This window comes from Microtus oregoni, unplaced genomic scaffold (assembly GCF_018167655.1).
Source record: "Microtus oregoni isolate MIOR12 unplaced genomic scaffold, Mior012 000003F_ref0000135, whole genome shotgun sequence".
NCBI lineage: Eukaryota > Metazoa > Chordata > Mammalia > Rodentia > Cricetidae > Microtus > Microtus oregoni.
The window spans coordinates 25,123,338-25,147,161 of record NW_024543062.1 but is presented as its reverse complement, the minus strand read 5'-3'; the positions used below and the strand labels follow the sequence as shown (position 1 = coordinate 25,147,161).

Below are 23,824 nucleotides of genomic sequence, written 5' to 3'. Positions count from 1 at the left end.
GGTCTCCTTACCACACCTTACCACACCGCCCCCCTCCTTTCTCGGGAAGTGGCAAGGCGCAACTCGAATGCACAGTGCTACCCGGAGGGTGCAGTACACACCAGGAGGGCGCAGTACACACCAGGAGGGCGCAGTACACACCGGGAGGGGGCAGTACACACCGGGAGGGTGCAGTACACACCAGGAGGAACGCTTGCAGGACACACCAGGAGGGGGCAGTACACACCGGGAGGGGGCAGTACACACCAGGAGGGGGCAGTACACACCGGGAGGGGGCAGTACACACCAGGAGGAACGCTTGCAGGACACACCAGGAGGGTGCAGTACACACCAGGAGGACACCTGCTAGTGGACATACAGAGACAGGAAGGCACCCAGGTCTGCACGGCCACAGCCACAAGACAATGTCATCAAAATCCTCAGCCTACAAAGCCTGACGGTGAAGCCAGGATACTGAACGACAGCTCCACTCTGCTCCCCAAACCATTTTCCTCGTCCTTTTCATCTCTGCGCGACACAGTACTTTTGAGACCACAAAGAAAACCCTTTACCCTGCCAGGAAGTGGTGGCACACACCTTTAATCCCAGCACTCAGGAGGCAGAGGCAGGCGGATCTCTGTGAGTTTGAAGCCAGCCTGGTCTACAAGAGCTAGTTCCAGGATGGCCAGGGCTGTTACAAAGAGAAACCCTGTCTTGCAAAACAAAACAAAAAACAAACAAAACAAAAAGAGAAATCCCTTTACCCCACATCACTCCCACATCACTGTAGTGGTCATAGCAACTGGCCACAAGTTGGTCACATTTGAAGTGCCCACAGTCTTTCCCCCACTGATTCATTTCCTAAGAATTCACCCCTCAGCCACTCCTGGAGGTACAGGATGTCCTAGAAGGGGCATGTGGCCGCAAGAGCAGGTCTCCTTTAGTAGGGGACTCGTCTATGCACACCATGGAACACTGTGCAGTTCTTCGCCAGAGGGAAGCAGATCTAATGCACTAATGTACAAGATAAACAATGCAGCAGCCTGCAATGTCCAGGACAGGGTCAATAAGATTTTATTTTTAAACAGACCTAAGAAACACAGGTTAGCTTTCTTAGTTCGCTGTCATAGCCTGAAACTCACAGGGATCCGCCTGCCTCGGACTCCTGGGTGCTGGAATTAAAGGTGTGTACCACCATGCTGACCTGTGTTCTTGAGATATATTCATATCAGGTATGGGGCTGAATACTGAAAGTAGCTGTTCTGGGTAACGGATGGGGAAGGAGACTGTTAGCAGTGTTACACTGGGGTCCTGAGGACAGACTTCTCGTGTCTGCCTTGGGGTTCCTGGGTTAGGTCTGTCTGGCCACACGCTTCCCTCTGCCACCTTGAGGTGTAGCGAGATTCCCTTGCGAGACGCTGGCACCACACTCCTGGATTTCTCAGCCAAATAAACTCCTTTTCTTTATAACCTACCCCGTTTCCGATGTTTTGTTACAACGGTAGAAAAGAGACGGCGACAAGAGCCTACCCTCTGGAGTGGACGACTCCTTTCGGCGGCTGGATGGCGGGGCGAGCAGGCTCATGGCACTGGGCTGGTGCTCGGGCGACCGCACGATGGCAGACATGGCGATCTGCTGTCTCGCAGTGGCTGGCGTAGACGGGTGTGGGTGGTCTGTGGCTTTGCGGTGGGCAGCTGCAGAGACAGCAGGACAAAGCCTGTCAGTTGACATGACCACCTAATAGACTAGACGAAGAAGGCTGCCCGTGGCTGCCTTTCAAGGACCAGAAAACAAAAGGACAGGTGTTGTGCTAACTCAGCGACACCGAGGAGGCTGCAAAATGTTCAGACTTGGGACATGTCTGGAGTGAAAACGCACTGGCCACAGACAGAAATGTTGAACTGGTCTTGGCCAGCCTCATGGGGAATGGTCTTCGGCCGGGTCCCAGAGCTCCTACCTTCCTCCCGCGCAGACCGGAGCTCGATGCGCGTCTTCTGAAGGGCTTCCTCCAGCTCTGCGCAGCGTGCCTTCTCCTTCTCCAGGGCCAGCTTCAGCTCATTGTACTGCAGAGGAACCTGTGTGGGCAAAGCAGGGTCCTCTTTCCGTCGACTAAATAAACCCTAGCAATGGAAACAGAGATATCTCCTAACTCCTAGAAACTGGCACTGGACCCAAGCTAAAGGAGAGCTGACTCAGGAGGAGCAAGCCACCGAGGCCAGGCACATACTCACTGGAAGTGTGTGTGGGGGAAATGGCATGTGAAGGGGAGGGGGAAGGGGAGGCCGAGCCTCAGCCCATTCCAGTCCGCTGAAAAAAAAAAAGAGTGGGGTGCGGAAGTTTTCACCGAGAGGGTTAAAGATGCTTCGGCTGCCTCCACCGCTTCCTCTAGCATCCCCAAGACAGGAGAGTCACTTCCCGAGAGTCTTTTCCCCTCAAAAAATGCAATCAGGTTGGATGGAGGATGGAGCTGGGAGCGGTGGCTATGGTTCAGAGGTTGTTCTTGCCTTTGAACTTGTCTCATGGTGCTTGGTGACAAGACACGGGGAAGGGGTGGGCTTTGTTTTTTTAAAGAAAGCAAAATTTGAAAATGAATGCTAAAATGATATCAAAACAAGGGGCTTACTAAAAAAGAAAAATACCAACAGAAACATTTACTGTACACAAAAGAGGAAAAAAAACCAGAATTACGCCACCTGACAAAAAATTAACTGAAAGAAAACCAAATGCAAACGCCCTAACTACATCAATGACAACCAGACAACAGTCCGCTGCTAAAATTAAAAAAAAAAAAGATTAAGTATCATGAGCATAGCAAATATGGTACCATGGTATGCAAGAAAACCCTCCCGTGCCAGCACTGTAGCAAGGGGCAGTCTTGGAACTCTGTGCCCACCCCTCAGCAGTAACAGTGACCCAGGAACACTGAGGCCAATCAAGGGCATTGGCCCTGCATTCCCTTCTTCTGACTAATCTAAGTCATGAAGCCCTTCCCTTTAAAACTGCTGCCATGGCCACTACAGTGTGCTAAGACCCTTGGGAGGAAACTGCCAAGCCCCTAGAGACCTTTCTGGAAGTCAGAACATTTGGCCAACCTCAGATGAACGCTTCAGTTGTTGGGGAGAGGCATGGACTGGGCTTGTTTATAAAGAGCAATCTTCACACTGGACTCGTCACATGCTCCAGCCCCCCCCCCCCCCCCCCAGACTGCGGCTGAAGGAGGTGGAGCATCAAATGTCACGGCTGGCTTCTCATTCAGGTTCTCCTTTGTTACAATTCAGAGCCGAGAGTGCAGGGCCGGTGAAGGCAACAGCTATCGAGTTTTAACCAGGTCGGTTCAACTTCCTGCACCAAGTCAGTCATTTAACAGCGCGGGACAGGCAGGCATGGCAGGGCACACCTGAAATCCCAGCACTCAGAACATTAAACCATTGTGAGTTTAGGTCCAGCCTGAGTTACATGGCAAAATTCCATCTTGAAAAAGATCAAAGAATAAAACTAAGCAAAAACCCTGGACTCAGTCTCCCTGGAGACCCGTGTGGTTGACATTCCACCTGCTAAACTCTCAGGAGTCACTTATACATGACCTGACCCACATGAGAGTCCTAGACACATGACCTTCGAACCTAATATTCGACCTATGCGGAAGCCGTTTTCTCAGCAGATGCTCTGGCCTAACTTCTCTACAGGAGCAAAAAACAAAAAAAAAACAAAAAACAAAAAAAACCACTCCCTTAGGAGAGCAACTTGCTAGTCCTGATCAACAGCTCCCTAAGACAAAGGCTACTCCAGTTACATTAAGACCCAATCCTCCAACCAGAATGAACAAAAAGGTGTGTTTTTCTTCCACTTGCAGGATTATTCATCACAGTGGTGTGCATCCACAAAGTCACGGGGGATGAAGCAGGGCTGCCTGCTCCTACTGTCAAGCACTCTAACTCACCTTTTTCTTCTTAGCCGGTTGGTCCATCTTAGCTTGCAAAAAATCAATGAGTTTGGTTTGTTGAGAAATCGTGCCTTCCATTTTCACCTTTTCATGAGAATAGAGAACCTGAAATTCATGGAGACAAAGATGACCTCAGAGCTGGACAGAAGTGTATGTTTGAATTCAGTACATTAAGAACATGAACAGTCAAGCAGGAAAACACAACACAAAAAAACACTGGTGGGTAATATTTAGAAAACACTGGTGGGAAATATTTAGAAAACACTGGTGGGAAATATTTAGAAAACACTGGTGGGAAATATTTAGCCCCAATCTTACGGCAAGAAGAAAAAACACACAGGGCCAGCAAGATGGCTCAGTGGGTAAAGATGCCCTGCATCTGACTGGATCCTAGGACCCACATGGAAGAAAGAGAGAATTGACTTCCACAGGTTGTTCTGACCTCAGACACACATCCCATGCCAGACCTCCCAAATAAATAAGCAACCAATAAGTATATGAAGAGTAAAAATGCGAACTGTTGATTAATGGGATTCAGATTGAGGATACTTTGGAGAGATGTTTCAACTTTAAAGAGTGTTTGTAAAATTTCATAATTTAATGTTAGAGAAACACAGGCAGCATACAAATGAAGGACACTGACAACTGCAAAGGGGCGGGGGAGGGGAGGAGGGCGGGGAGAAGGGAAGAGGGACGGAGGAGGAGAAAGGGGGGTAAAAAAGGAGAGGAAAAAAAAGGAAGGGGAGGAGACAGGGAATGGAGGTTTGGGGGAGAAGGGAGGAAGAAGGGGAAGGAAGGAAGATGGAGGAAGAGGAAGCAACAGCTGTCCGCAGCGCCCCCTGCTGGCCCTTACCTGAATGTTTTCCAGCTGATATTCCAGATCACTTCTTTCCGTCTTCAGCAGATCGGCCCGGTCCAGCGCCTCCTGCAGCCCTTGCGTCAGGCGGAAGATGTGGCTCTTCTGCAGGTCCATCTGCTGCTGCAGCTTGGCTTGCTGGGAGGGGGAGGGAGAGGGGGTGGCAGGAGGCTTGATAATGTGCAGAGCACCGCCTCCTTCCCACCATGGCTCCCATTCCCCAACTTCCGGCGTGACACCGAAGTCCCCTTATCAAACCACCTCCTTCACCTCCTTCCAGAATTGCTGGTGGTTTGCTCTTCCAAGTCAGGAGGGCATGGCTAAAAATGTTTAAAGGTTCACCTGAAGGCACATGCCTGTAATCTCACACTGCAAGGTAACGGGAAGTCCAGGCCTGCCCGCCCTGTGCTACCAAGAAAGCCATTTTGGTACCTCAGAGCAAAATACAGAGCTGACAGCGAAGCGGTGAGAATCAGTTTCATCTGTCCCACCTGGGGGTGTCTGCGACCTCAGTAGATAATCAGGAAAGCTACACAGGCCGTATGGTTGCACAAAGACAAATCCCATCAGCCCGACTGGAGCGCTGTCCTCGAGCGCATAAACAGCCACAATTAGAGGACACATCTGCAGTGTGGGGACACAGAGGAGCCTAGGGGCGCAACAGGATTTGGTAAAACCCAATGGAAAAAAAAAAAATCAGGTTCACATACTAGAGCTAGCGTATGTTGAAAAATCTCCCCAATCTTGACAGTCTAAATCAGCTGGCCCCTTCCTAAAATGCGTTTCATTTCATCTAACCTCTGGTTGTCATGTAAACACAGCCAAGGTGGCCCACAGAACCTCTTCCTAATGGTCTAAACTCTCTGCAGAAGGAAGGAAAGCAAGCTAAGAAAGCAAAATAAAGATCATCCTGGGAGCTTTCGAACAGTCCCAGGCAGATGCCCCAGTCCCCAGCCCCAGCAGAATGGGGCCACAGTGGCCTCAGACCGGCTGGCCCTCTTACTTCACTGCTTTCTGCCAATGTTTTACTTCCCATTTGAATGGCAACAGCTGCTAGAGGCATCGTGTCATTGTAAGTTGAATCTGGACCCTGCCATCGCCTAGATCCTGGCTTAAATCCTGCTCATATTGCCTTGCCCAGCCCTCGCTTCTTCCTGAGTGGGTGTAAAACCCCGACTCCCTGAGTGACAAACTGAACAGTGCTTGCATATCTTATATCAGGGAATAAGTGCTTGGTGCTGGTAGTCTCTGTCTGTCCTTCTTTCTTCTCTCCTTCCGATTCAGCGTTTTTCACACTTTCCCATCTGCCTTGTCTACCTACCCAGTCACATTTAGTACGCAAGATGGCTAAACTTAATGGTCAACTTGTTGGAGAGATTAGTGAAGCAAAGCTGAGTGTTTCTGGGAAGGCCCGGGGCAATGGGATCTTAGGGCCCTCTGATGGAGTCGCATGTGACAGTGGTGGTACTGGAAGATGTAGAAGGGCAGGAGGCGTGGCCCCCTGGAAGAAGAACATCACTGGGACTGTATCTTGCCCTCAAGTCTCCTCTCTCTCCTGCTCTACATTGTCCCGGCTGCCATGGTGTGCCACGGTGTTGTGCACACCTCCAAACCCTCCCCCAGTAAAGATGGATGGTTCCTCTGCAGCTGCGCGCTAAAGCAGATACTTTCTTCCTTGAGCTGCTTAGGTCGTGTGTTTTGCCACAACAAAGAGAAAAGTAACTACACTAAAGTGCATAGTCTGGAATTTCGAAAATATACCAGAGTCAAACAACAAAGCCCACGACAGCGACAAAGAGGAAGGCAGTTTACACGCTGCCAGAGGGCAGTTGCAGCCCTTCAGGCTCAAGTGTTTTCCTTCCTTAGTTTCCTCCACGATTTTTAGGGCATTAATTAGTGAGCGGGAACCAGGAAAATATGTCATGGGCACAATGGTCACTTGGTGACAGCTGGGCTAAAAATATTTCTCTAGACTAAACACATCAACTATCTGCTGGCTCTCCAAGAAATAACCAGATAAGTGATGTCTGTGCTCTATGGGACGTTACCCAAGGCATCTGTCTGTTGCCCAGAGAGAGGCAGAGGGAGGTGTGTTTGTGGGCCAGCGCTCCCCTGGGAGGCGGACTTGGCGATGTGCTTAGACCTGCCCAGCAGCTTTACGGGGTGACAAGAAGCTCCGGACAGAACTGGAGCAGGAGCGACTGCGGTGAGCAAGGACGGTCAAAGCTAACAAGAAAAAGTTGGGTAGGATGGCAGTTTTAGAAGATCGACTGAATAAATATGGGCCACAACCATGTTCAAGAGCAAAGTTAGTGGGCAAACAGGTGTGATTTCAGAGGTTAATGAGCGTCGATGGCGTGATCAATCAAAGAGCCAAGTAACGGTCAGGGTTCGCTGAGCCCAAGGGAGAGACAGAAATACATGGCTACATACAAACCTTCCTCCGCCCTGGGTAAGTCATGAACCTTAACCAATGAGCAAATGAACATCCATGTTGGTTATGACTCCCAAAGGACTGACATGGGAGAAAAGCCATTGTAAAATCTGTCAGGGGAAGTTAGTCATGAGAGGAATTTGGGCTGGAGACTAAAGATTCTTAAGTTGGAGACCAAGTTGGTTTCTTTGCTGTCTCTGTCCCTATGGAGACAACAGTTTGGTGGGGGCCACACTTAAGAAGTGCGTACCGCACCCTGGATCCCAAACATGTTCTGGACAGCAACAGCAATTCTTTTTTTGTTGTATAATGGTTTTTGATGATGTGTGAATCCCCACTCAGATCAGCGTTGGCCAGATGTCTACTCAACATCTCCCCGTGAGGGGCAGACTGGGAAACTGAAAATGTTCTCCTAAGTCAGAAGCGAGAAGGTGGGGCTGAGTCAGGCTCCCAGAATGCTATTCCTGGCTTTGCCACTGACTCACCATGTAACCTTGGACCGAGCACGGAGCTGTCAGGGCCAGCATGCCCTTCGCAGATGGAAAATAGGACACTCGGGAGCCTCAATTATTTCTGTCCTGTTTCTGTTTCCAGCTTGTGCCTAATTGTAGGAACATTGCCTATTCATCCCGGAGAAAAGACCACCTGGTAGGCTGATGGTTTCTATTACATGTCAAACATTCCCAACATCAAAACCCCAGATTCGAAATGTTCCCCAACTCAAAACTTCTTGAGTAGAAAATGCCACAGCTGATCTCATGTGATGGGTCACAGTCAAAATGTGGGCATATTAAAAATACTGGACAAAGACTGCTGAGGGAGTCAGGATTATGCTGCTTGCCCAGAATGCATCAGGCCCTGGATTCGAGCCCCAGTAGCACACATGAGCACAGTCTAACATTACCACCAGTCCATGTATACACAGTGTCTGTGATGGGAGGGAATCGCATGTTCACATTTGGGTCCTATCCCCAAGAGATTCCATTATTTATACGTGCCAACATTTCTTTTCTTTTCTTTTTTTTTTTCTGAGACAGGGTTTCTCTGTAGCTTTGGAGCCTGTCCTGGAGCTAGCACTTATAGACCAGGCTGGCCCCGAACTCACAGAGATCCGCCTGCCTCTGCCTCCCGAGTGCTGGGATTAAAGGCACGCGCCACTACCCCCAGAACATGCCAATATTTCAAAGATCCAAAATCAAAATTACTTCTACTTCCAAGTATTTTAGCAAGGAATAGTCAACTTATACAGTGAATTTCATTATATCTGAAGAATTTCATTCATATATGTTTGTACATACTACATAAAATTAATCACTTCATTTTTTCTTTTTATTTATGATGCTAAGGATCAAACTGTCAGTTTCTTGCATACTAGATCATTTTAGCTGTACCCCTACCCCCATCACGTGTAGGAGGGCAGTTGGTTCCCTCCTTCCGCCATGACCAGAGATGGAACACAGGTCATCGGGATTGGGCACAAGCACCTTTTCTCTGAGTCATCTCACCAGCCCCAGCTCAGCTCTGGAGACAGAGCTTCTCACTGAACCTGAAGTTAACTGTTTCAGCTACACTAGACAGTCACTGGGCACCAGGACCCTTTGATCTCTGCCTCCCCAGCACTGGGGTTACAGGTGCGCCACTGCACCAGCTGTGAATGCGAACTCAGACAGATCCTCATGTCTGAGCAGCGTAACTCTACCAACTGAGCCATCTTCCCAGCCCCGATCTGAGCCATGAGTGTAGCTCAGTGGCATTGAGGGCATTTGCATTGCTGCACAACGGCGCCACCATCCACCTCCAGAACTTTGCCAAGCGCCCAGCGGTGCCTTTTAAAGTGCGACTTTATGGGACATCTCACTGTAGGCAGCTGTAAGACCTGCAACGTCTTCACTACGCCTCTCAGACAGAACAGCACGGCCACGTCATAGCCATCACCAGAGCGCCTCAGGAACTCCGACCACGTGACCATCATGGGACTCCAGCTAACTGAGCTGCCTTGCCTTTCTCCAGCTTTTCACCAGGTATCAACAGGAAGTGCATTTGCCCTTGTGGGTCAAGGTGAGTGAGGAAGAATTATCATTGGTGAGGCCTTGTCTGAGACTTTGGCTGGGGGTGGGAAGTCTTTACCAATTTAAATAGCAATTTTCAGAGTTCTGACAAGAAAAGACATGAAATCACAGAAGGAATGCATTTAGATCAGTTTGAGCTTGACATCCTGTGTCTCAGAATCAGGAGAATTCTTTCTTAATTGAATTAAGTGCATGTTCAAAAGTCCTCAAGAAATTTGGTACTCAAAAATCTGATCACATCCTTGCCCTGTGTAGGAAGCTAATTTGCATGAGTGTTCTATCAACATGAAACTTAATATGCTTCAACTATCAACTCTTACAGGCAATCTAACTCAGTCTTCACTCAGCCCTGTGCTCACTAAGCCCCTACTGGGCACATCCTAACTCGGATGAATGGCAACCTCCACTGAGCGCCATACAATACAGGAAGACACAAATAATGGGCGCTCTGGCCTTCAAGACAAACTCTTTTACTGGGTTAAGCAATAGAAAGTGTTATGTGGTCCCCTTAGAACTCTACCTCAGAAATTCTAGCTTCAAAAATCTGAATGTCTAATTTGGATCCAATCGCCTGAATATAACAACTTACTTCTTTCAAAATCTTAGCTGAGGGCTCAGGCGATGCCTCAGTGGGTAAAAGCAGTACCTATGCAAGAATGAGGCCCTGAGGTGGAATTCCCTCCACCCGCCTAAAAAGCTGGGCATGCTGTGGATGCCAATAACCCCAGGGCTGGATCTCTTGAGCTCACTGGTCTAGTCAGACTGTGGAGCTTCCACTTCCGTGAGAGGATCTGTCTCAAGGCAGCAGGGTGCACAGCAACAGACGAAGCCACCAACATGCTCCTCTGGCTTCTGGATGCAGAGCACACAAGCACACAAGCCCACACATACACATGTATGCAACACACACAGACACACTCACTCACACACACAGTGTCACATACATGCATGCACACAGACACACGTGCACACTGGCTTGTCCTTCCAGGTGGTTCCCTCACCTCCTCCAGAAGCCTCTGCTTGAGCTCCCGTTCCGTCTCCAGCTTCTGCTGTAAGCTCCGGGCGTTCATCTCGAGCATGGCGTGCTTCTTCTCCAGGTCGTTGAGCTGAGCATTTGGAAAAATTGGCCATGATGCCACATTTGGGAATGTTAAAGGGCTGCAGACTTTGTGAGATGTTCCCAAACCTTCACATGTAAAGGATAAGCACGGTCTAAAAGTCTCAGGTTTTCATTTGGAAAAAAAAAAGACAAGTCCACACAACAAATATGAGGACAGGCATCCCCTCTGTGGGCCAAGTGTCACTGCACCAAGTTTTAAGAGAGTGGCTTAAAAAACTGGTCATGTTTTGCCTAAATTTAATTAAATGATCATATTCTGAGGGTTCACAAATATATGATAGCTGTTGGGATGAAAAGATGGACGAGCCGGGTGGTGGTGGCGCACGCCTTTAATCCCAGCACTCAGGAGGCAGAGGCAGGCGGATCTCTGTGAGTTCGAGACCAGCCTGGTCTACAAGAGCTTGTTCCGGGACCGGCACCAAAGCTACAGAGAAACCCTGTCTCGAAAAAAACCAAAAAAAGAGAAAAGATGGACGAGCATTCCCAAGTATCCTTCATCTGGTCCAGAAAGGCAGAGAATGTGGTTACTGCAAGGCATGTCAGCTACCAGGAGGTACACCCACGAAGGACGACGGCCTTGTTACAGATAAGATAAAGTCGTGTCAGGATATCTAGAGGTTGAGTATTAAATACTACAAAAATAGCCAACTAGACTAAAAAAAGCAGCAATCAGCTAAACCCAGAAAGGTTCATTTCTCAAGACAGTAAATGTTTACCAATCTTGACCTGCTAGACCCCAAGTCAGAGCTGTCCTTGAGAGCAGAGTTATAGCCTTGAGATCAGGGCTTCGGCTTCTGTGAATTTCCAGTAAGAAACTAATCACAGATGTCCATAGAGATCTATGTTCATCACAGTGTTATTCATATGGGGGGGGGACAAAACCTGGACGAAGCCCAAATTTCCTGTACAGAAGCAATGCTCAAATTAGATGCCTGTGTGCAATTTTAGTTTTTCAGAATTACAAGTTTAAAAAATATTAATAAGCCAGGGAAAGCCTCCAGTTACATGATTTTTTTAAAAAAAGATGTTAAAGTATATAAATAGTAAGAGTCTAAAGTTATAAAAAATGTGTGTATGCACATGTCTGCGTGCATAAGATAAGCAAACAAGGTAACTGGTACCAGCTTTTCTTTTACTTTTCCTGTGATTTTGTTATTTTTCCACAGTAGCCCCAAGAAATGACTTTTATAAACATGAAATAAAACCCCAATTGCCATTTTATGTGCACATATGTGAAGAGGAAACAAAAGTTTCTCTGTTATCTCCTGTTGCTATCAAGGGTCTAGTACATTTCTTCAAGTCTATTAGACAAAAGCACCAAACACTGGCGCGTCACTGCAGGTATATGGCAGACCACGGGCATGGACAGAACGCCCTGTGACACACTGAGGACTTGTGTGCACGGACTGTGGTCCGAATTGTCCCCCAAATACTAGAAACTTCATCTGACTTAGGTGCGGATGATAGCTGGAGGCGGGGCCTTTTGGATATCAGTATTACATGAGGCTCTTAAGGCGAGGCCCCAGGGAGGCATTAGTGGCTTCCTACACAGATGCTTAAGCTGGCCTAAGGAGCTCTGCCTCACCGCGCAGTATCTGCCATCAATATGTCACAGCAAGAGGGACCTCAACAGATACAACCATCTTGGACTTTCTAGCCTGTAGAATAGTAGCCAAATATGCTCTTTATAAATTAGCTGGTCCCAAATACTTGGTTATAGCAAGAGAAAAAAATACATGTGCCTACAGTCACACTTCAAGAACAAGTCACTGCTGCCACGTTCTGCTGAAGGAAGAGCAACAGGAGGCTTCTGAAGCTTTTTAGGAATAAAATAGCATTGCGTCCCCAGCATTGGACTTTTGGGGTCCATGGGGAGATGTCAAAAACTCGCCACCCATGCAGGATAACCTGGGACCCAGCATACCCAGCTATGCCATCGCCAACCAAGACTGCCCTGAAGTGAATCGTGTCTGGCATTTTTGGAGCAAAGGCATGCTTATGAAATATGTTTACCACAGCTGTATCTGAATTCGTGTTAAGTTAAGCCTGCCTTAAAGGAGGAAAGGAAGACGTTTCCCTACAGGAAAGGACGGGATGGGCGCTAACCTTGTCGGACAGGCTCTCAGCTTTCAGCTTCTGTTCTTTGAGCGCCTGCTGCAGAGCGAGAATCTCGGCCTTGTGCTCCTTCACTGCCAACTCCACCACCTGGCGAGACTCGGTGATCCGCTGATCGGCTCTCGCCCTGCCAGAGAAGAAGCCCAACCGTGTATTCTACCTTTAAATGCTGTCTTCCTTCCCTGCAGCTTACAGAGCAAAAGTCTGACCCATTTCAGACTTGGGTTAAAATTGCCCTGCAGTGTCACGTCCACCCTCGACCAGCAAGGAAAAACGCAACACCCGGAGCTCTTCTAGCAGCAGTTTTCAGGACTTTATTCACAGCAATTCATCTCCTTCTCCTTCTCTTTCTCTTTCTCTCCTCTCTCTTCCCCTCTCTCTCCTCTCCTCTTTTCTCTCTCTCTCTCCTTTCCTTCTCCTCCTCTCTCTCCGTTGACCTCTCTCTCTCCCTCTCTCTCTGGGCAAACCTCTTTCTCTCCTTCCTCCCTCCCCGGGCAAACCTCATTCTCTCCTTCCTCCCTCCCCGGGCAAACCTCATTCTCTCCTTCCTCTCTCCCCGGGCAAACCTCTCCCAGCCCTTAAGTAGGCATGGGCTGCCAATCCCGGATTGCCAGGTGGGCACTGCCCATAGGCCCACGCATATGCAAGCAGCTGATGATCATTGCGTGATCAGGCATAGGTCAGGCCTTAGCCATCTCAGGAGTTGATTATACATCTCCATCAGGTGTGATTTCACGCAGCTCGCTACACTGCAAGCAGTAAAAGCTCCTGCGGGGACTGACTGTGGAAAGGCTCGGGCTGAAGAGGAAAGTCATTCTCAAAAGCAACTGGACTAGATGGGGGTGTGTCCAGAGTGTCACAGATGCCTGCAGATGGCCCCTCCATACCGCCACCAAGGAACCAGAGCATGCGGCAGACCGCGGGGGATTCCGTTCGAATCTGAGTGACCACCTTCTCCCCTTAGGGCGCAGGCAAGACCTAAGCATTTTGAGGGCTCATAGAAACTTGAAACTTATGAATGCATCCACTAAATAAGACAAAAATTCAAATGTAAAAGGGAGGAAAATCCCTTCTTCTCCCACATCTAAGCCCTCTATTTTCCCACCTCTGCACCACTGGCTTGTGTGAGACAACATTCTATTCCAGAAATTCTTAGTCGTCCTGGAGAACCCATGCGCGGGCTCCACGACCCTGCCCTAGCTCCTCTTCTTCCTTGTTCTCCACTGCTCTGCAAGCAGGCAGTACTCTCTACTCTAGGTGACAGACATCTAAACAACTGGAAGGTGACTCTTGGCTTCTTAGGATGAGGGTTACATAATACCAAACAAGAGTGGAGAAGCAGGCCGGACCTCCCACGATCGCCCAGACACGGAATGAAGCAGTGCATGCACCTTGCAGGTGTGGCTGTGTATCTCTCCATTCCAAAGCCAGATCCACTCCCCAGGCCCCCGACTTATCCCTGACAGACTGAAGGAACAGCTCAGAGAGAAGTGGGGCTTGAGTGTGCTCTGGAAGGTATCCGTGGGGGAGTGGCCAGCACTTCCGTGGAACCTCAGCCCTGGGCAGCGGAAGGAAGGGAAGGGACAGGTTTCTAAAACAGCAGTCCCTCACATCAAACACACGAATTTGTCACGAGGCAACTGCTGCTCCCAGTTTCTCTCATAATTTAGGAGTTCTCATCTTTTGCATCCCATCTTTTCTATTTCAGCTCAGCTAGGAAGCAGACCATTCAGCCAGCATATTTTATTATAAAGTCCACGGCCACCAAGTAACTGCTGGGGATACGAAAGTGACTGACACAGTCTCATTAGGTTACCTTGCTTACGGGATACAGAGACCCCCGGGGAGGTGACATCAGCAGGGTTCTGAAGGATAGATACCACATAGGAAGAGACATGAAGTCACCAGCTAATGTCGGCCCGTGTGGAAAAAGTAAAACAGTGGGCCCTTGGATTTCAAGGTAGTTTCTGGCCATCTTTATGTAACATGGTAGAAAAGACAGTGAGTTGCCATGGGTTACACACTGAGTGTTAGCACCCTTCAGTTAGGTAGCACATTCAATGAGAACAGTACTCCATGAACTGTGACGCCCAGCGGGAAGGGAACTGAGAACTGGGCAGGAATATTTAAAAGGAAAAGATAGGAGATAAAGTGGGGGGAGGAGGGGGAGAGAGAGAGAGGAGAAGGGAGTGGGTGCAGTTCCATGCTCACCCCAGGGGACACTGGGTAACTTCTAGGATTGGTTTTAGCTATCACAGCCTGAGCAGTAAGTTGTTGCTGGCATCTAATAAAAAGAAACCAGGCACGAAGCACCTCATACACACATAATGAGGGAATGCCCAGGCAATCCAAGGCATTAGCGCTCTAGCGCAGAAGGAAGTGAAAGAGTCCTCATGACCAGGATTCAGATGGTGGCGACCTCACTACTAAGGTGACACGGTTGGGATAAGAATCTTGGCAAGGCTATTTCTACAGAAAAGCATGGGCATTTTTTATCAGCCTTGTTCTGGGCCTCTGCACAACCACAGGATTCATGTGACATTTGCCAGATTTTCAGCCAGGATGTCCACCCCTCCTTGGCTCGCCTGAGACTATGCTGGTCATTGCTCTGAATGTCCTGCGTCCAGGGAGACAGCGTGGTCTCAGGACACTGGGACAGTTGGTGGCCTTGTTTGATGCTCTGGGGGGATTCAGGTGTGATCACCTGGCACTGGCTCTCTACGAAAGGGGAAGTCCCACCTGCTCTGCTTCTCAGTGTCCAGCATCCTCTGCAACTCTCGAACGCGACACTCAAACTGGGACTTCTCGTCCCCGAGGACGCTCCTCCAGGCCTCCCACTGACGCTCTTTCTCCAGCAGCTCATCGTTTAGCGCCTCCAGATCCATGACCTGCTCCTCCAGCATGGTGCATGTGGTCTTCAGAGCCTCCATCGTCTGCAAGTCAGGCAGGGAGCCCTGGAGGTGACTTTTGTCAAAGAGCTTCAGAAGAGCAGAAGTTCCTAACCAGACTCAACAGACAGGTCGTTTCTCTATCCCACAGCCCAAGGGGACCAGATGACAACAGACCAAAGGCCACCTATCCACACTACCATCTGAGAGGTACGACCCGAGGTGGAGGGGGGGCACAATGACACCTATAATCCCAGCACTCAGGAGAAAGAAGGTCAACAGTCTACTGTCAGCCTCTGCCACACTAGTAAGTTCTGGCTAGGTAGGGCTACACAGTGAGAGCCCATCTTTAAAAACCAATCTATCCACTTCTAAAGATTTCTTATTGTTATTTTTATTTGTGTGTGTGTGTGTGTGTGTGTGTGTGTGTGTATGCCACATGTGTCCAGGTGCCTACAGGGCGTGTGTGTGAGAATATATATATGGAATATATATATATCATGCTGAAGAGACTTCCATAAAGTGAGGTATTAAAAGAGGAACAGAAAGAGTTAAATCAGATAAGTAATAGGAGGGTAGGATAGAGAAGAAAGTGCAGGCAAGGAGAAATAGCATTTAAAGACCTTTGAAAATGTCACATGGAAACACACTACTGTAGAAACTTCTTAAAAGGTACACATATATATGTAGTAATAGGAGCGGCAGGGCTGTGTCCCCAGCATCTGGCCGCCCGCATGGCTAGCTTTACCTGAAATAATTACACGGAAACTGTATTCTTTTAAACACTGCTTGGCCCATTTCTATCTAGCCTCTTCTAGGCTAGCTCTCGCACCTGGACTAGCCCATTTCTAATAATCTGCTTTAGCCCACAAGCTGGTTTACCAGGAATGATCTTAACCTGTGTCTGCCTGGAGTGGGAGAATCATGGCGACTCACTGACTCAGCTTCTTTCTCCCAGCATTCTGTTCTGTTTACTCCTCCCACCTATGTTTTAACCTATGAGGGCCAAGCAGTTTCTTTATTGCTTAACCAATGAAATCAACAGATTGATATATGACACCCCACATCATATATAAATGTTGTATACTCGATAACAGTTAGCAGTACGTAGGTAGAACATGACCCTCCAAGTTATTACCATAGACTATCAAATATAAAGCCCAATAAAAGGTATTGGTTACCTTTTATGAACTAGAGACTCACAGATAGTCTACAAACATTGCATACTATTGCTATTGTTTTTTTATTACTTTCTATAATATGATGGTATGACTTTGTTGCTAAGAAAACCACATATCTGAGTCACAGGACACAGCAAAACAAAGCTGGAACTGGTTTGCATTCTTCAGTCATGTTGACTAGCTTCCATACTAGTCATATATATATTCTCATATATATATATATATATATATATATATATATATATATATATATATATGTGAGTGTGTGTTCCAGTCACACTTATGCAGCTACCTACGGGTGCTGTTAGATGATACCAGATTCCCTGGAACTGGAGGTTACAGGCTGCTGTGAGCCACCATGTGGGTGCTGGGAACTGAACTCACAAACTCTGGAAAAGCAGTAAGCACTCTTAACCCCAGTACCCATTTTTAAAAGCCATTTTAAAAACCATAATCCAGGATTTATTTAAAAACTATAAACCAGGATTGACAAGAAGCCTGCTTGCAGGAGCCTACTTGGTCTTGGACCCCCTCAGAGAGAACACTCCAGACCCTTCCAAATCCCTCTGAGGGTCGTCCAGGACCCGAGGGCACGGCCTCTCCTCTTACTTGCTTCTGGCTGGTGAGCTGCATCTCCCTCTCGGTGATCTCACGGCGGAGATGGTCCACCTCGCTTCGCAGCTGCACAATCTCATCGTTGGCACCAGAGGCCTCGTCAAGTTGTTTGGATAAATAGAAGTTTTGGTTGTTGAGTTCAGCGTTGTCCTCGGTCAGCTGGTTCAGCTGCTCCTCCAGGTCAGTGATGACCTATGGGGTGGGGGTGGGGTGGCAAGAGGGGACTTAGGTATCAAGAAAGGTCAGTGGTTCTGATAGCCGCAGCGGGATAGTGTCACATGGCATGACAATGGGAACCGACATGCAGGTATGTGACTTGATGCCCAACTCAGGCTCCCGCACCGGCTCCTTAGTTAGAGCAGGCAGTCTGAGGGAAGGCATCTCCTTTCTCTCTAACTTATGATACATCTGGAAAACATGGCAAGAGCCAATCACAACCAAGCGCTAAATGGATGGGCCAGCTGGAATGAGATCCGGTTAATAGCAGAAGGGGACACAGGCCAAGGAGAGAGGTCTGTCTGAGACTGCAATCATCTGATTAAACCGAAATCAACCTTGACACCACCTACAGAACACTGCCGCTGCACACAGCCACAGTCTTAGGAAGCCAAATAAAGTTTTATCAGGGAAGAATCACAATGAAAAGCGTCATTTAAATAAAAGCACAGGCAGTGAATTTAATTCTGTGTAACAAAGATGGGGAAGAAATCTTAAGAGAAGCCTGGCTAATTCTGAGGATACAATACCACATCACGATGCGGCTTAATGGGTTCTGCTACGCAGTGAGCTCTCCAAGTCTATGAAATTGTCATTCTATTGAGAGAGATTTAATCTGGTTTTACTAAATTATTTCCCTGTTCAATGGCAGAACGACTTCCATTTCAGTGCGTTTAGCTTGCCTGTTCTCTTTGCCGAGGCTTAGCATCAGTGCTTGTAGAGAACATTTATATAAAATACTTTCGAAGTTTAAGGGTAATTTTCTCATAATAGTTAGAATACGGCACGTGGGACATAAATTAAATTTTATGTAACAAAAAGAAGTAAATTAAAAGGAAACATCTTTAAGCCTGCAGTTATTAACTGTTTCGGGCTTCTGCGCCTACAACAGACATACTTTTGTGACCTGTTAGCATTGCTAGTATGCCTAACCCAACCCAACTCAACTGTCTTGATCAATTTAAAAATATAACAGTCTTCCTATGCACACAGAACTAAAGATCATAGATAAGAGTCTAAAAGCCCATTTGACAGAGCAGTGAGCCTCTCGGGGCGCAAGTGGTCTGGAACCTGTGTGGACCGTGTTGGCAAGGGGTGCACCGCAAGCTGTGAGCGGGCACCTGGACGAAATAGCTTCCTTAGAAGCCTGGAAATGGAACCGTGTGCCGTGCTACACCTCACAGTTTGCCTCAAGGGTCCCTTTGTCACACTTCCGGTGCCATGGCTTAGTTGAGATCGACAATTCCACACACTCCACCTGTCTTCATCCTACACAAAGTAACCCCACCACCCGAGGCTCTTCCCCTAAACAGTAAAAGTCTCCAGTTAACCGGAGCACTGGGAGCAAACCGGTTCACTTCCTTCTGCCCCTTCCCCAAAGAAAAAGAGCAGAATGGGACAAACAAGCAAGCTTGGAAGATCCCGGAACTCAAGTGAGTTTGTACTTGGGTAGGTTTCTCCATCTGTGACATGGAAATAAATACCATATTTACTCTTTTCCTTTAAATTTATTTATTTCTATTTTATGTATGAGTGCTCTACATATAAGCCTACAGGCCTGAAGAGGGCATCAGATCCTATGATAGATGGATGTGAGCCACCAGGAGGCTGCTGGGAATTGAACTCAAGACCTCTGGAAAAGCAGCCAGTGCTCTTAAACCCTGAGCCACGTCTCCAGCCCCTATATTTATTCTTGATCTTTTATTTTTAAATTGTCTTGTATCTATTCAAGTCCTGTGCTGTGAGATATATATGGGATATAAATTAGTGACCAAAATGGTGTTTCATTCTGAAAAACCTCTTGGGGAACAGACCAACTGCAAAAAATCTATTCACAGAGAAAATATAATTTCCTTGCCATTCACAGTTTATATTTAAGCTTCTGGGTGACTACTTCCTTTCTTTGATTCACAGGAAAAAAAATACAGATTATTATGAACCCATTTCTGTCATCATTTCTCTTTTTCCCAAATTAAGATTATAAAAAGCTAAAGAAGAAACCTGTGAAAAACTAATGAGGTGGCCAAGTCTGGGCTCCTCCCCACTTGAGGTAGGGCTGCTAAGGAGCAAAGGTCCCTCCATTCCCAGTGTCTCTGGCCTCTGTTCCCAACATCTGATTGTTGTTCTGAATGTCTCACTGTCTCCGTTTTCCTCATTAGATAGGGGTGACAGGCGTGCATGCGTGCACAGGGCTCTAAAGCATTTCCACTTTGGACTGCCCACCTGCCCAAGTCAGAACACACCGGCTTCTGCCCTTTCTAAGCAGCGAGGTGAAGTGGTGAGTAGACACGTCTCTGCCCACTTTCCCGAGGTTACAGATACTGAGCTGACATGAGACACGTCACCAGGTTAAAGTACAACGAGCAATCCCTCCAACTGTTCTCTGAAGGGTTATTTTAGTTTCATTTTACAGGTGGGGAAGTCGGGGAACCAGGAGACTAAGAGACTTCACCAAGGGCACACAGCTGGAAGAGAAAGAGGTCAAACCTTGAAAGCGGCTCTGAAACTCAAGCTCGTCTCCACGATGCGGCTCAGAAACCAAGGCTCGAGATACACTGACTGCTTTGGCCTCTTTTGCTTTTGTTTCTCTGAGACATATTTAGCCTAGACTGGCCTCAAAGTCCCACAGCCTCCTGCTTCAGCCTCCTCAGAGCTGGGATTGTGGACATGTGCCAAGATGCCTGGTGTCATGCTTGCTTTTGAACCAGGTGATATGCAACAATTCTTAGTTCAACTTTGTGGCCATGAGTAAACTCTTTCCACGCTGAGGGAGGATGGTCTGTTTACTGACAGACTTAGTTATGTTCATTAACTTTTAGGTCCCAAGAACAGAGGGTTTAAAAAAAAAAAAAAGATAAATAGAATGTCTAATTCTACTTCACAGTTAAAAAAAAAAAAAAAGACAGGGCAGAGGGCAGCTTCCCCACATGGAGGCCAGCCAGGTTTTCTTGTAGGCTATTTTGTGAACAACAGATCTTGGTGCAGTTCTAAGAGAACAAGAACACAAGACTGTCTCCTCCAGTGTCAGGAAAAGGAATAGATGGGCACACACAAGCACAGCTCTATCTGGAGTAGCCTGTCACTTCTCAAGTCTACCCTCTGCCCTGTACATGCGACCCCTCATGCCGAACTAGAAAAGACTGGTGTCGTGTTAGGTGGCAGAAACCAGGCACACAATGAACAGCAGCCAAAGGCTCAGGACCCAGCCTATTTTAATGCCTACTTTCCCGAAGGCAGCTATTTGCATATTATTTATTTTTAATCTTATAGCTGACAGATTGATTCATAATTAAAGCTGTGTCATATGCTTGCCCACCAACTCCCCTCTAAAACAGACACAGGGAGGGGTTTAGGTGCCAGATTGAATCAAATCCTTTTTTAAAATCCCTTCAAAACATAGAAATGGTCAGAACTTGGAAGTCTCCTGCCCCCGGCTCTGTGAAATCGCTAACCAGGCGCTCCTCGTGACTAGGTTAGTATGGAGCTCTTACCAGTGACACAGGGGACACTTCCTAGCAGAGGCCATCTTGGACAGCATCCAGAGGGAAGGACACTCAGGACAAGATCCCGCATCTTTAAAGCTGCGTTGAACTTTACCGTGTCACTGAGACCCACTACTGTAGCTAATGTCTTGAAGTAGATGTTCCCAGAGTTTTTAAAGTAGAAAGGCCATTTTCCAAATCAAAGATTATGGTATGAACCCGAGGTAACTGCAGAAGCCAACATGGCTTAGTCCTCTCTGTGGGCCAAGCCTGGATGTGTCTGTTAGGTGCCTCATCTAATACTGCAGGAGTCCTTGGAGGTGCTGTCACCCCCAACGCCAATGGCTCCTGCTGCCATTGAGGTCTTACTGATTCTGAAACTCAAATACTTCTCAGAAATGGACAGTTTCCCATCTTCCCTCATCCAGAACCCAAACCACAGTCATTGACTGTCAACTGGAAACATCAATGCCACGCTGGACGCGAGGCTATAGGCTAGTCCCATTTTATAACAAAGAAATGGGAAGATGGTATCGGATAGGTTGCTGGTGGCCGCTTTAGAATACAAATCCTGTAGGCCTGACCCCAGAGTCCGCGGCTTGGACCCCTGTGTCTCCCTCTGTTCTAGTTAATATGTGGAGTGGAGGACACTCTGTTAGATGCCCCCCCACCAAAATTTGGAAAGGGTCCCATAGGCCTTACCACCAAATACCAGTGGTAAAAAAAAAAATAGAAATAAAAATTTAAAAGTATAAGCATTACATAAGCTAAACCAAAAATCAAACTAATTTTACATACTGGCAGGTTCCCTTATGGCCAAACTTGCAATTTTAAAATTGGTGGCCAGGCTTCACAAAGTAACATGTAAACCTTTAAGGGTGTGTGTGGGGGGGGGATGTTTCTTATTCCCACTCTGCCGGTTTCACGGGCGTTTACACATTTCGGAACCCCTGAAGTCTAGTCTATACCGATCACACCTCAATCACACACAGAAAGCTCATTTTTAACGTCTATGGTAGAAAACTGAAGAAGTAAAAAGCGCTGTTGGGCAAACGGAACAGGTTTGCCGACTGACATGTTTTAAAGCCATCCAAGCTTGAGGAAGAGTTAGTCACGTAAAGGAGGCACAGCTCGTGTCTGCTGCTATTGATTAGATAATTGATCGGTATCAATTTGTAAAAACTTATGATTTTTCTAGAAAAGAAAGTGTGCTGTTTAACATTTCTCATAATTTATTTTTCTTTTCACTTAATCTTGTTGATTTAGAGTATTTTGAATGAAAAAATACTTATATTTTTATCTATTAAATTTATCAACCTTTCTCTTTTTCATAGGCTCCTTGTTCTGAAAGATATTTAAGTACATTCAAAGAATCTCAGGGACAGAATGGTGACCTTTGCCTGAAATCGAAGCACTTGGAAGGCTGGGGCAGAAGGGTAGAAAATCCAAGGTCAGCCTGGGCTACAAGGTGAGGTCTTATTTCAAAATAATTGAATAAGAAAGAAAAGAGAGACTTCACACCAAATCTGTATTTTATTACTCTGTGATCATTTATAAGCACGTATGTGGCATAAATTACTGGAGCAAAAATCAGGAACTAAAAATACTAGATGGACAAGTACAGAGTTCACCAGTTCTTCAAGGAACGGGGAGGAGGGGCAACTGACAGGCATGTGGAGGCAGGACCGTTGCCCACCACATCTGGACACACAGACCAAAACTACCTGACAAACTCATCTAGTGACCTAGCAACTCCATGGCTGGTCATGTGCTCTCCAGGGATCAGTGCTCACAGCTACCCAAGGACCTGCACAGGAACCTTCCCTAGCAGGACAGTGTGCACCCAAGACTGAGTGTGACAATAAAGGAAAGAGTACCCGTGTGTGGGAGGGGTGCTTCTGGAAATCCACAGGCGTATGCCGTACACACAGGGACAGGACCACCGAGGACCGAGAAAGTCAAAATCCACAAAACGACCAAAGATACAGAAGCACAAATAAGGACAGCAGCCCCAGCTCCTAAAGGGGCCTATTTCTGTCCTTCATTTTGATCAAAAATAGACTTTGCTTCTTCACTGACTTGACTGGATTATGTAACCTGTGAGTGATGCTCGTCTGCTGATAGAATTGCTCCACAGAAGTGACGTCACCCACAAGGGTCCTAGATTGTGAATTTTTATATTAAAAAGGTGATTTTTTTTTCCCTATTAGGAAGACAAACTTTTTTGGTCTATAGGAGAATGAATTAGTCTTTCTTCTTGGCAAAGGCCACAGGATGGAGAAGCCACGTGGGAAACCAGTCCCTGACATTGGGACAATTTCTTGCCCAGGTGGGCCATGGACCCTTCCATGCTGGAGAAGGGAATGAGCTACCTTGAGAGCTTGGTCAGAATCTCTCTACAGTTCCATAGTGAGGGTGAAGATGAAATGCTTTGGCTTTCTGTTTTCAGAGAAGTTCTCATCTGTAGCCTGGCTTTGCCTCAATGTCCTTTGGCCTCCTACCTCAGCTACCTATACAGGTACGTGCCCCAGACCCAGCTAGAGGAAGGATTATTTGACTATTTTAACTATCCTAACTCCCTTCCCCTCCAAAACCTAAAGGACAGTTTTAACATCCTTAAAAGCAGTAGCCCCCTGAAAAACTAAAACAAAATAAAAGCATTATGGTCTTCATGCTGCAAGAGCGTATGGAAAACCAGTCACCAATGCAATGACACCACAGAGAGCCCTCCCCTTTGCCTTCTCGGCTCTAGTCTGTTCATCTTTGGCTTGTTCATACTCACAGTGCAGCTGCTGCGAAGGGCATCAAATTTGCGCTGGATTTCATCTCTATGCGCCTGAAAGGTAAAAGGTACGTTATAAACCTTTCACAGGGTTGGATGCAATTCTACATGCTATGGGTCAAATACAGAACCCAGCGATTTGC

General features: G+C 47.3%; 1 protein-coding gene across 9 annotated transcripts in view; it reads right to left on the bottom strand.

Moving 5' to 3' along the window:
- Positions 1-23,824, bottom strand: part of Cit (citron rho-interacting serine/threonine kinase) — a 178,832-nt gene that overhangs the window by 22,946 nt on the left and 132,062 nt on the right. For 7 of the 9 annotated variants that reach the window (XM_041647361.1, XM_041647376.1, XM_041647392.1 and 4 more), the window contains 9 exons: positions 23,682-23,735; positions 17,196-17,393; positions 15,257-15,450; positions 12,509-12,644; positions 10,284-10,388; positions 4,777-4,917; positions 3,921-4,028; positions 1,938-2,100; positions 1,510-1,674 (listed from right to left, as the gene is read on the bottom strand). In XM_041647361.1, coding sequence (XP_041503295.1) covers positions 1,510-1,674; positions 1,938-2,100; positions 3,921-4,028; positions 4,777-4,917; positions 10,284-10,388; positions 12,509-12,644; positions 15,257-15,450; positions 17,196-17,393; positions 23,682-23,735 — 1,264 coding nt within the window. The remainder of the gene's footprint in view (positions 1-1,509; positions 1,675-1,937; positions 2,101-3,920; positions 4,029-4,776; positions 4,918-10,283; positions 10,389-12,508; positions 12,645-15,256; positions 15,451-17,195; positions 17,394-23,681; positions 23,736-23,824) is intronic. The other 2 variants (XM_041647382.1, XM_041647402.1) reach the window with 1 other exon arrangement.